This window comes from Macrobrachium nipponense, chromosome 12 (genome assembly GCF_015104395.2).
Source record: "Macrobrachium nipponense isolate FS-2020 chromosome 12, ASM1510439v2, whole genome shotgun sequence".
Taxonomy (NCBI): Eukaryota; Metazoa; Arthropoda; class Malacostraca; order Decapoda; family Palaemonidae; genus Macrobrachium; species Macrobrachium nipponense.
In genome coordinates this window covers 75,151,940-75,165,745 of record NC_087205.1, presented here as the reverse complement: position 1 = coordinate 75,165,745, position 13,806 = coordinate 75,151,940, and the positions used below count along the sequence as shown (strand labels likewise).

General features: G+C 33.7%; 1 protein-coding gene across 2 annotated transcripts in view; it reads right to left on the bottom strand.

The window, feature by feature from the left end:
- Nucleotides 1-13,341, bottom strand: part of LOC135224606 (uncharacterized) — a 477,388-nt gene extending 464,047 nt beyond the window's left edge. For both annotated transcript variants that reach the window (XM_064263767.1, XM_064263768.1), the window contains exon 1: nt 12,498-13,341. In XM_064263767.1, coding sequence (XP_064119837.1) covers nt 12,498-12,561 — 64 coding nt within the window. In that variant the 5' untranslated portion in view covers nt 12,562-13,341. The remainder of the gene's footprint in view (nt 1-12,497) is intronic.
- Nucleotides 13,342-13,806: the final 465 nt, after the last annotated feature.

The following is a 13,806-nucleotide window of genomic DNA, read 5'->3' as shown; positions in this document are numbered from 1 at the left end:
TTAGTTTTTCAATTTTATATTTATGTATGCATGTGTTTTAAGTTAAAGTTGAACTATCGTAATGTCTACAAATGCTTCAGTCCAGCCTTGAAAATGCGACTAATAAATAAGTCGAGAAACGTCGACCGGTAAACTGTTTTATACATAAGATTCCTGTCCATTTGCTTCACCTTGTGTGCTATATATCGAAGAGAAGGAGCCGTTGCTTAATAGTACACGAGGTGAAGCAAAGGAGCAGGCATCATATGTATACAACAGTTTATTGGCCGGCGTTTCACGACTTACTTTCCTGTCGCATTTGCAAGGCTGAAACAATTGTCCACACTATAATAGTTTAGCTTTACCTTTAAACCACATAAATGTACTACATTATATTGAAAAACCTGTTCACAGAAGATTAATAAACAGAATGAGGTTAAAAACATCGATTCTAGATAGCATTACACACAAGAATCCACCCGAGCAGTGGAAGTGAGGAGATTGAAGGCAAACATTTTAAAAAACAATGACAAGTCTGTAAAACTACAAATTAGGCCACAAACAATTGCACAGATGACAACTGGGCGGTTAGAGGTTGGACTGTCTTTTTAATTAAAAAAGATTCTAAAATGTTCATTTTCATTGTTTATTCTTCAACAACTGTGAGATAGTTATATTCTGTGTAGATTTTACATATTTTCGAATGATTTCCTCTGTTGGAATGTCCATTTCAGTAATTCCCCGGTTGGATATTTTTTTTCTTTTCAGTCTTTGGTTTTGATATATTACTCCACTTTACATTCGATACAGTACTTTACTCAAGTTACTGAATTTGATCATTTCAGAATCCTTGGTTTTGATTATTTTGTTCGTCATAATCCTTGAGAATGGTGCTATGTTACAGGGTCCCTGCATTTATTGTTTATGATTTAGTATCCAAGATTTAAACTAATAATTTAGAATCTGCTGTTCCTCTGAATAAGTCTCAGTAAGTGTCACCATTAATGTGATTTATTTTGTGTGACAAGTCCCGCTGGTTAACTAATCGAGTGAGTGTACAAATAGCAATTGCCTGTACGACCCACAGTTCTTGTTTATCTAATGTGGTTGTCGATACCGGAAACCTTCAGTAGTAGTACATTAATGAGATGACTGCTGTGTTTGAATATCTCGATGGGAACTGAGAAGCAAAAAACACTATATTATTTATTACCGTCATCTCCAGAAGAGCTCGAAATTTATATCGGCTAAGATATTCAAAAGCAGGTGTACCAATAAATACATTTTGCTTTTAACGCGGAAACTCTTCCGACAGAGCTGTTAAAATATAGAATGTTCTATATTTTCCCACTGAAATTCTACTCAAGCTTCAAAACCTAAGTCTTACCACATTGCAGGAAACGATAACAGGTAGCTAATTAAAAAACAAAGGACAGTTAACGTAGTTTCTTTCCTGATTAATGTATGCTAGCATATCACTGACCTAGTCTATAAACGAATTCTTTTCCTGCTTAATTCCGTTTTTGTGATATTAGAACGAAAGTAATGACCACAATCTCTCATGCTCATCTTCTGAATGTATCATTAAGCTGTCTAGTGCTTATCCTGCGAATGCAGTTAAACTGTCGTATTTATCAATTATTTATGTCCCCAAACCACTTACTCGAGCATGACTCAGTTTGCTTGCTAGATATGTCTTCTTTTCATTCGCAGTGCGTATTTTAGTAGTATTCCAGGTAACATCATTCTTGTTTGCTTTTGTAATATATCGCGATGTATCGTGTCTCTTCCTTTACAAACCTGAATAATTTAATTTCATGTTGTTTCCTCTGCTTTACTTGTTTAGTATTCACTATGCAAAATATGTTCATTGTTCATTCTGCCGACGCCATTGAAAGTTGGAAATCCTATCAGAATATTGTAGGATTAGGTTACTGACATTATATGCCTTTACGTTCCATGAACTGTACCTTTGCAATAATTTACTGGTAGTTTATATGAACAAGGCATTGTCTTGTATTGATAATCTAGTTGTAAAGTCAGACTGAGGAAAATCATCTGGGAAATAAATGTCAGTGACCCGGAAACTAGGAAACACTGCCATAGAACAATCCAAACTGTCTCGAATTTATTTAGCAGGTTTACAGAGACCACAAAATGTCAATTTATTAAACGAAATAGTAAATTCTTTTTTATTTCAATTAACCTGCCATCTGTTTTCCATGGGCAATATTATTTCGTATTTTTCAGGACCTCGGTCGATTACTTTCTTTGGGGTTCAGCTCCCACTCTTTTATCCCTCTAACTTTTTCTCTTTAAGATTTAGGATAGATAAGGGAAGTATGAAAGTAGTGACTCACTTGTGGAGGTACGAAAGTCACTAATGATAGGTTTGCGTAAATCTTTCGTGTACGATTCAGGAGCGACAACAATTCTTCACTGAAAAAGCATTTTTTTAACCAAGTACAAATACCAATAGAATATCTGGCAAAAGTTGGTGCAGGACTCTACCCTACCGGAATGTATACATGGTAAAATGCCCAGGGGAAGAAAACAGATGAAAACCGGTTCGGAAGCAAAGTATTAACTTCCTGACTCTGTTCGGGGATGGAATTTTTTTCTTCTAGCATTTTTTCCCCTTTAGTAACTCTGGCTGTTTTCCGGTGAACGCGAGGTCTGTCATTTTTAAATATTTATTTTTGTTTTTATCTGTTAGTACTTTAGAGTGTACCTTATTTTTCTTATTCATCTTCCTCTTTTCTTTTTCTTGTGTATCCCCTTCTTCTTCACACACACACGCACACAGATATATATATATATATATATATATATATATATATATATATATATATATATATATATATATATATATATATATATCTGTGTGTGGGTTTGTGAAGAAGAAAGACCAGTTTATCAATGCTCTCACTAATGTCTTCATTTCTCATTGTTTTATACACTCATTTTCAAAAGCAGACAAAAATATTATTTTATAAACTAATATTAAGTTTACAGACACACTCATACACACACACGCGCGCGCGCGCACATGTATATATATATATATATAATAGATATATATATATATATATATATATATACACATACATACAATACTACATACATTTATATATGTGTGAGTCTGTAAACTTAATACTACTTTATAAAATAACAGTTTTGTCTGCTTTTGAAAATGAGTGTATAAAGCAATGATGAAATGAAGACATCAGAGAGAGCACTGATAACTGGTCTTTCTAAGAAATATTACTCTCTATCTTATGTTTGCTCTGGTGAATTATCCATTTTGCCCTCTCCTTCTTTGTTGAACATAGATCCAATAATTCCTTGGAAAAGGATTTAATATCAGGTCACGGAAGAGCAGAGATTGGTTAGTATTTGACTTTTCTGTTGCCGGTTCGACTAGGTAAAAAAAATATATTTTTCAATATTCTCTTCTGAGTAGAGCATTGTTATCTCAACTTCAACATTCTAGTCTAAACAGCACTATCTAGAAAAAGATCCCGAACATTCTAGTCAAAACGACACTATCTATAAAAAGATCACAAACATTTTATCCTAAACAGCACTATCTATAAAGAGCTCTCGAACATTCTAGTCTAAACAGCACTATCCATAAAAAGATCTCAAACATTCTAGTCTAAACAACACCATCTATGAAAAGATCATGACCTTTCTAGTCTAAACAGCACTATCCATAAAAAGATCTCGAACATTCTAGTCTAAACAACACCATCTATGAAAAGATCATGACCTTTCTAGTCTAAACAGCACTATCCATAAAAAGATCTCAAACATTCTTGTCTAAACAACACCATCTATGAAAAGATCATGACCTGTCTAGTCTAAACAGCACTATCTATAAAAAACGTATTACCATGAACAAATTCTAGTCAAACAACCATCGTCTGCCTTTTACAAACAACAAAAATCCTGGAATTCTCAGTCTAAACAACCCCACATCCATATGAGCTCTGACAAATTCTAGTCCTAAACCAGCCACAATTTATAAAAAGTCTCGAAACATTCTATTTTCTAACAGCACAATCCATAAAAAGATCTCGAACATTCTAGTCTAAACAGCACTATCCATAAAAAGATCTCGAACATTCTAGTCTAAACAGCACTATCCATAAAAAGATCTCGAACATTCTAGTCTAAACAGCACTATCCATGAAAAGATCTCGAACATTCTAGTCTAAACAGCACTATCCATGAAAAGATCTCGAACATTCTAGTCTAAACAGCACTATCCATGTAAAGATCACCGCTTCCTGATGTATTATCAAGGGTCAAGCACTTCCATCTTCCGATTCTTCCATTGTCAACAGGTGCATGCCTACCACGTTGTCAGCTTCAATGGGATTATCAGATTAGCGAAATTACAATTTACTGATGCAGTTGCTCGGATCACGACCGCAGTCTTTCAATGAATTCGGAAAGGTTTATGATTTGGGGAATTTCAGAAATAAAAAATGCCCTCCCCAGTCGTCAAAGGCTTCGGTATTTGGTAATGCCTGTTGTACTATATGACCGCTGAGACAATCTACCATAAAATGCTTCATGGCCAATAAAAGGATTACTTATACATTTCATGTAATATATATACATGCATATATATATATATATATATATATATATATATATATAATATATATATATATATATATATATATATATATATACATATGTATATTCGAAGATACACATATTATGACATATATATGCATATATGTGTGTGTATGTGTTTGTACAAGCATCATGTGTAGCCATTGCCATACTACAATTAGCAATTAATGGTCAAGGATTGTTATTGAATGTATATTCATATTAGTAAAACACTATTGCATTAAACTCCAGGTGAAACGTTATCTCTTATAATTCAGTGGTGTAGATGTCACAGTTAACTTATGCATAACACATGACGAAGGATTAACTGAAAATAAAGACAGTTTTATTTCTCTAGAAGTTATTTTTAAGCTTGATGTTTTATCTGTTGTCTTTTAAGATGACACGTAAAATTAGTAGACTCGAGGGGTATCAGAACGTAAACCACCCAGGGAGACCAGCTGGTATTCATGCCCAGCTTCTACTGCTATTAATGTCTAATCATTTGCTATCTAAAAAGTAAAAATGTTCGGACACGACACAAAGCCTAGAAAAAAAAAGGACAACTTCATATGAACCGCCGTTAACGACAGGAGGCAAACACTATTTTTCTTATAGGATGCAAAGTTATGAAGATTCATTGTTACGGCAACCAGGATTTCGCAGACCACGATTCGATTGAGATTTTGGTCTTGAAGGACACAACCTTGCAAACTGTAATTCACTGTCGTAAAGTTGTCATAAAGTTATCATCGAAATTAACTGCATACTTGTTATAATGTCCACGCACACATATATAATCTATATATAATTTGTGTGTATGCATATATATATATATATATATATATATATATATATATATATATATATATATATATGTGTGTGTATATATATATATAATATATATATATATATATTATATATATATATATATATATATATATATATATAATATATATAAATATATATGAAAATCGTGGTGAATTACAGTAGAGCGATTTGATTCATAATTGATTTATGTAATTTATATATCGTGGATAGTTAATGGATATTTTTTCATAACTGTTGGTCATCGGTTACTTAAATTATTCTAGAACGTCTAAAAATTTCAACCATATTATTAAACGGTACAATAATACACATTGTAAAGGCCTTGGCCCTTGCTCCTTCTTGTTAAGTGCCATGCAAACATCACTTAGATTGTTGAGAGAGAGAAAGCAATGTTTGAGTGAAGAGATTACTTAACGGACTTGTCCGTTTTCCAGATCGCTGACTTCGTCAAAAGTTGCCCCTTCAACGGTGTCTGTTCTGTGCAGACTGGTGTTTAAGGAATTATTTACTTTCAGCCATTTCGTTGAAGTTAATACGAATGCTCATTAATTCCTTTCAGGTTTACAATGCCTGGCAGGAATGTAAATTCTCGAGTGACCTTTCACCAATAAAAGTCGAAAACGTGAACATAAATCACAATTTATCACTGACTTTAATATTTTGCAGTTTATAACCTCGATCCCATGCGTTGAATGAGTTGTCGAGTACTTAATCCTTATCAGATGCTATAGCAAAATTAACAGATGGAACCATTTCTTTTCACTTCCAGGTACCAGTGAAGTGGGGTATCAATAACATATCTTCGTTATTTGAAGCAAAGGCTTTTAATGAATTACCAAAACAGAACAAATTGTGAAAAATTACTTGACAGTATTCTTTCAGCAGTGGCCTGCTCATTCACAGTTTTTAATTACAGAAAAACTTATCTCTTAAGAATAAAAACTAATTTTGAAACAAAATAACTCTCCCAGCATAATTCTTGATCCATTCACACTCTTGAACTTGTTTTTTCTTCGAGGAAAAAATGGTTCACGGTCTAAACTCTAAGTTTCATTATTTAAACAAGCAAAAGATATTTTAGTTAGCTTGTATGCCCAAGATTAACGTTGCTGCACTTTCGACAATTTATACTATCAATAAATCATTCATCAAATCCTTAACAACTAATTTTTAATCTTGGATTGCTCCAAAATATTGTGTTTTCTTATAGAAGAACTTGCATGCCGCTTCATATTATTCATGAAAGCTGATGTCTGAATAGCAGTAGCAATAGCAATTCCATGCACTTTTTTGGTAAAACAAAAAGAAAAGAACCTTTTGATTAAATATATGTTTTATGACGATCTTTGCCACTGCCATTACTGGTTATGTGTATCGAAATAACTTGACATTACAACAAGTGGGTCTCTCTCTCTCTCTCTCTCTCTCTCTCTCTCTCTCTCTCTCTCTCTCTCTCTCTCTCTCTCTCTCTCATTTTGAACCCGTCGCTCCCCCTGAGCCACGGTTCACTAAGTTTAATCTCTGGCACTTGCATGTAGTATTATTATTTGAAATAGTGATGCAATGTAAAATTTTCAGAAAAGACGGCCTCGATAAAGAAGACGATATTGAACTTCATTTACGTTACGAAGTATTAGACTGACAACAGGTTGATTACTTGGTTCATCAGAGTGCTGCTCTTGCAGAATAAAAGAAAAAATAACATTAGAAAAACTCCTCATTTTCAACTCTCCTCAGAAACACACAAACTATTCTGGAAAATGTAAAGAAACAAAAGATAGATATAAAAGGTGGATTGAACTTTATTTAAACTAGATGCATGCAGAGCGAGTTAGAATTAGCGGAGGAAGTTATTCTTAGTTTTCCATTATTTTAGTAAAAGGCGTTTCTTCGTTGATGGGAATGAGTCCTCAGTTTTCTGCAGAATGCAATTACTTTTGTAATGTAGAATGTAACTAAAATTCTCACGAAGCTGTAATTTTTTTCGACATTGTTTATAGGTAATGCATCTTTTCAGTATTTCTGTCATATTTTGCTGTTTCCTGCCTCACTTTCTCTTCTGTCCTTTTGAGCTTCATTGGAGCTGCTGCTCCTTCCATTTCTGACTCCTGAGGCCTGTTGTAAATTTCCAGTCACCTCTTTTATCCGGTCTTTTGGTCCTGCGGCAGAAAGTCTTCCGTTCTGAGCAATTACTTTCGGAATGAGGCTGCAAGACATATGCCCTTTGGGTTCTGTTTCGTATACAGATTTTTAACAGGTGTTTATTTCGCCGATTCCCGTTTAATCAAATCCCATTTTCAGTAAGGTTAAAAGTCGTCACGAGGTTATTTTGTTCACTCATACTATAAATAATATCAACTGGTCTCTCAAACCACTCACACACACACACACACACACACACACACACACACACACACATATATATATATATATATATATATATATATATATATATATATATATATATGTAATGTATATAGCTTCTTTTACAAACATTATTAAAATGGGAGAGACCAGTGCGTCTGTGTATGTGTGCGTGGGTGTGTATGTTTTCGTAGTAAATAAACAAATATATAAGAATTGATGTAAGCTCATTCATTGACAACCGATATAACCATCCTATTCACTAAGAAAAAAAAAAGTCAGTTCCATAGCACAGCAAGAAAACTGCGTTGTGTATCCTTCGCAAACGTCCATCAAACCCTTAATCTGTTTATTTAGTGTGTGTTACGAAAGCAGATATGCAGCATTACAATAACGCATTAATTCATCGCCTTAGCGATTTATATAACTAATAAAAAGAATCTCGAGTAAAGATATTGTAATTCCAGAAAAACTGTGTGGATGTAAAAGAGGAAGGCTAAAATTTTATGTAAAAGAGGAAGCCTAATTAAACGAAGTATAACGTGACAATGGCAACTGAAGCATAATGTAATGACGACAAAAGACGGAATAAAACTCATCAGGCGAAGACGCATAATAACTCGCCACAAGGACCCAGTGACCACAGTCATCAAGCACCTTGGCCTACACTGTCAAATGCGCCCTCTTTTTCAGACAAAATCCGAGGTCAAAACACCACCATGAATGCGCCAGTGTTTTGGGATTCCATATTTCATATTTCTTGTTTTGTTTTCCTGCTGTGGCAGTGTCGGCGTGATTTTATGGGAGACTGCTCAAAACATCTGTCTTCAAAACGTTTCATATTTCGATGCTTCCCGCGCAGAATGGTGATTGAGGCTTTGTAATACAAATATTTGCATGGCTATGTTTGATGTCGGATTCGGATTTTGTCATCGCATTTATTTCCGTACGGGAAGGAATTCCGATATTGTTTTCTCGTGAGCCGAGGTGTAAACCAAAGGAGAGTTATATCCCTCTAAATGCGCTTGTAGTTGTTGAAAGTCTCTGCAAGAAATGACCATTCGAAAATAAAGACTTTTTCACAATAACACTTGGGGAAAAAACGCCAAAGCGCGAAAATTGACGTAACAAAATGAACCAAATAATATATCAACATATTAGACATTACGTTATGCTGCCACCATTTAAAACAAGCTGTTGGTTCTAATGATGTCGTTTCGTAGTAACATCTTTCCCAGTGTAGAGTACGACTTACCTCAGAAGCAGTTACGAAAGTCTGTAGGATGTCCAAATGCAAGAGTAAAGCAACAAACGTCTTTGCACAGGTCAGCTATCTACCGTTGCTGTTGTAAAATGTTCTTTTTCCCGTTTCTTTGTATTTTTTTCGAATTCTTCCTTCTTTTTACAGCATCTTTTTATCTTTCTCTCCCTTTGGAAACGAACCGTCAAAAATGAAGAATTTTTATTTTCATCACGAACAGCGAAGCTCAATCAATGAACTACGCAGAAGCTGCTGTTAATATGAGAAAGCGAAATAATATTCAGACTTTATTGTTCATGCGTTTGGGCTCTTTGTAATTGGATGGTCGCTTTTGTATTGCTTCTCCATTATCTGATCCCATAAAACATTCAGATTTTTGGGCAGAAGTATAATACTCCTTAATAAATAACACTTGATTTTGTTGTTAACATTTTACAATACCTGTATATGAAAATATACGCTTATCTGCTCGTATGCACATGCACACATACTCATCCACCACCACCCACCCTTATACACAAAAACACACGCGCCCGCACACATATATTTGTAATGAGAAAATATATATAATATAATATATAGATATATATATATATATATATATATATATGAACTTATTGTTTTCTTTGTTTATGTATATATAGATATATTACTATTTTTATATATAGTATCATTTTATGTGTATCAATGACACTATAATTAGTGTATTTACATACATATTTATATATAAATATATGTATATATATAATATATATATATATTATAATATATATATATATATATATATATATTATATATATATATATATATATGTTGGTGTATGTATGTATGCATGTATGTATGTATGTTTGTATGTACATACCCAACAAGAGATACAGTTTGTTTTCTAAAAACGGGTAAATGTGTGTAGTGTATATGTGAAATTTTTCATCCATTTTTCACACAACAGAAAGAAGGGTCATTGTCATAAGTCAAATTTCTTTCAAATAACCATCCATTTGTCAAGATTCTCTCTCTCTCTCTCTCTCTCTCTCTCTCTCTCTCTCTCTCTCTCTCTCTCTCTCTCTCAGTAGCATAAAAGTAACCTCTCTTTCAACGTTGGTTAGAATAATTACCCCCTTGATACATAGCTATATATTGTTATTGCATTCAGATTGTTATGCATATTTTTTCAGAAATTTCTCCATTTATATAAATTACTCCATAAGATGGAAAATATGAAACTATATGACTTACAAACTTTCAGGCATATGCAATGTTCAGAATAAAGAAGGTGTGTTTCCCGTTATCCGTGGAATTTATTGACGTGATTAAAAATTTGGTAAACTCGTACATAAGCTTATGGTTTCAAGCGACAAACTGATAGATTTAAATGACAAGCTTTAATACAGTGAAATTTTGACATTCCTTTGTGTTTCCCTTATTAGAGTTCAAGCTCTATTTTTCCTTCATTACAATCTATTTCTCACTCCACTTTTGCATAGGAGTATCAGGTTGCCCATGCCGTCGACCTTCATAGCGAAAAGAGGAATTAACTAATATTCCCGTAAATTATTTTGATTCATCCTTAATCTGTTCTTATTTGGTGCACGAATATTTTACGCACACGAAAAAGTTGTCATTTCCGACCCGATAGTGGTATACCGAGAGCGCTTCAGATGTCAGATTCGTGAAGAAGATACATCTGAATAGGTGCCTTCAAATGTGACTCAGATACAAACGGCATTTTTGCGAACCTAAATTAGGTAGTCAGGTCAGATGCAAGTGGCGATGAGTCACCTTTGCCTTACCCAGATGATGTCATATTTGGGGGAATGTTCCAGCCTTCTTTCCATTTCTTTGAAACTAGAAATCATTAGGAATGTTTTTATATCTTGCTTTATGTTTCCCCATTTATGAGGATCTTTTATGGTCGACGGTCAGTATCTAGCTTGGGATTTTCTTCATAGTTGTTTGCAAGATATGAATTTTAGACATTTGTTCCATTCTTAGTTTCCTTTACCACTTGTTATTGGAATACTCTCTGAAGTGAATGAAAATATTTAATAACGCTGCTCGCTGCGTCTCTCTCATTTCAGTAATACAACATAGATCCTCTTTAACGCCCTCAAGATAAAACATAAATATACATCGCAGATGATGGTGGAAAGGTATGATTCAGCTAGTTATTTTTATTCGTCACCATCAAATAATGTTAATAAGAAAGTAAATAAATCTGTCATAGTGCTGCTGATAGTAATAATGACTCCTCAATTACCTTTCATAGAAATCATATTATGTTAATGGTAGCTACAGATGTCATTAGCAGAAGTATTAGCGCGCGATAGTAGCAGAAGTAGCAGTAGTACTGATGGATTGAAAACTGAAACGCCTTTATTTTTAAATACATAAACGATTCCCCAAAAAAGGAAAGAAATGTCAACCTTATTCACGAGCCACAGACACCCCTGCCTCCTTTTTTTCCTTCGGTTGTTTACTGTAATACCGTAATAATATTATAAAACCAAATTATACTCGCATTATTTATTGTAATAAGATTAAAAACGACGAAAACATTCGCCAGTCGCTGCATCACGGGATCGCGGCCAGTGCTCTCAACCATTCCACAGGTGTTATAAAATTACGCCTCGTCGTAACACTTCAAAGCAACTCGTCATTGTTTGCTTGCAAACAATGGTAAGTTGAAAACACCCATCCCGCACACACACCACATTATATATATATAGTATATATTATATATATATATATATATATATATATTATATATATATATATATATGTATATATATATATTCTTTCAAACGGAAGTACACGTATGTATTCATGGATTTGATGTCTTTGGTCATGACAAATGGAGTTCACGTGAAGCTTTTACTTAAGTGATCGGAATATTTGATTTTGGGCAACCTCCTATACAAGCTGTTGCCGATCTTTCATTTCATATGCTGGGAATGTGATGCATTTTTATTTGTTATGTATATGTATATATAATATATGTATATATATATATATATATATATATATATATATATATATATATATATATATTTATATACATGAATGTATAGTACATATATAGATAGATATATCTATCTATATATACACATGCATTCATGTATATATACATATATTTTCATAGATATATATATATAAATATATATATATATATATTATATATATATATATTATATATGTATATATATATATATATATATATATATATATATATATATATTCCCCTTTTCCTGTAATATATCTGCACTTGTACTTACACTTATATACTACTTCATGAAATATTCTGAATGTATTAATTTTTATGAACTATTCCTGAAAAAAAACATTAACCACAGAGCTTTCTCTAAATTCAGAGCATTTCTAATTTATCCTGTATTTTCCCTTGTAAATCTTTCAAAACAATTGTTTAAAATGTACTTACCGACAGAATTCAAAAGGAAAAATACATAGAAGAGAAAACGATGTGTTTCCAGTCGCACGCCCATTGTCCTTATTTTTGCTCCTCTCTCTCTCTTCTCTTTCAATACCCGCGTTACGAAATGAAGGGAAATAGTTCTGGAATGCGTTTTATTCCGAAAAGAGAATCAAAACTTCCTTGTTTGTTTGCTACATGTAGGAGGCAGCTTTGAATTTATCACCGGAGGAAATCTGTACAGATGATATGTGAAAAGACCCGTGGGTGTCTTCTACTTTTAACTAAGTTCTATATATTTTGTTAAAGAAGGGTGAATATTTTGTCCAAAATCACAAATAGAATGCATCCGTCCTTTGATACAGAAATCTCTCAAAGAAAGTCATGCGTTCTTTGACTCACTAAATTTAAATGTTCTTGCTTTGTTTCCTTTCTGTCAGATGCCAGCGGCAACCATTTTCATCATTTGTATTCATTAAGCTCGAAATATTTTGGAAGCTCCCGTGCAGCTCGAATGTCCTCCATGAACAATTGCACAAATCTGAGATTCGATTTCGTCTGGGCTAAGGAGTTGTGATTCATAGCATGTCTTCATATACTTACTATACAAAGCAAAATTGAATCAAGTTCATTTAACTATTTACAGTCCACTATTTAACTATTTACTATTTACATTGGCTCTACTTTATAAATAAACCAAGTCAATTTCTCCTGCTTTTCTTCTGTAAACGTTTTGGCTAAAAGAAACGAGCCTTCACCCCGTAGGGTCCCATACGGGTGGACGCGATGCCAGCTACCACTCAGTCAAGTCACCGAGTAGACGCACCTCTGCCACCGACACCCTTTCTCTGCTAGTCAGAGGCAAACTGAAGCTGCCTGTCTTAGCTCTCACTATTTAGCCCCACGAAACGATTTGATGCGCAACTCCTCAGTCTTGCAGTGCTCACGATCCGACGACAACGTGTGCGCATTTGGATAATTGGGTTTTCTTTCCTCAATACTCAGTTATTCTTCTTCCTTATTTCGAAATTATGTCAGCGAGCAACGTGTCTTTTTCAGCCTTGTTTCGTTCTTCATGAGAGACAAACGGTAACTGTAAAACAAAAGATAGAATCCTTTAATGCTTTGAAATGTTAGAAAGATACTTGTTCCTGAATACCGCTGGTAAAGGTAAAAATAATTGCTCTTCTCGTTTGAGAATTTCCACTGGTGAGAAATGTGCATTATTATTCCAATGAATACGAAATACAGGATTGCCGAGACTGACCTGTTTGGTCATCGTATATTTCAGATTTATTTTCATAGGTAATCTTATTTT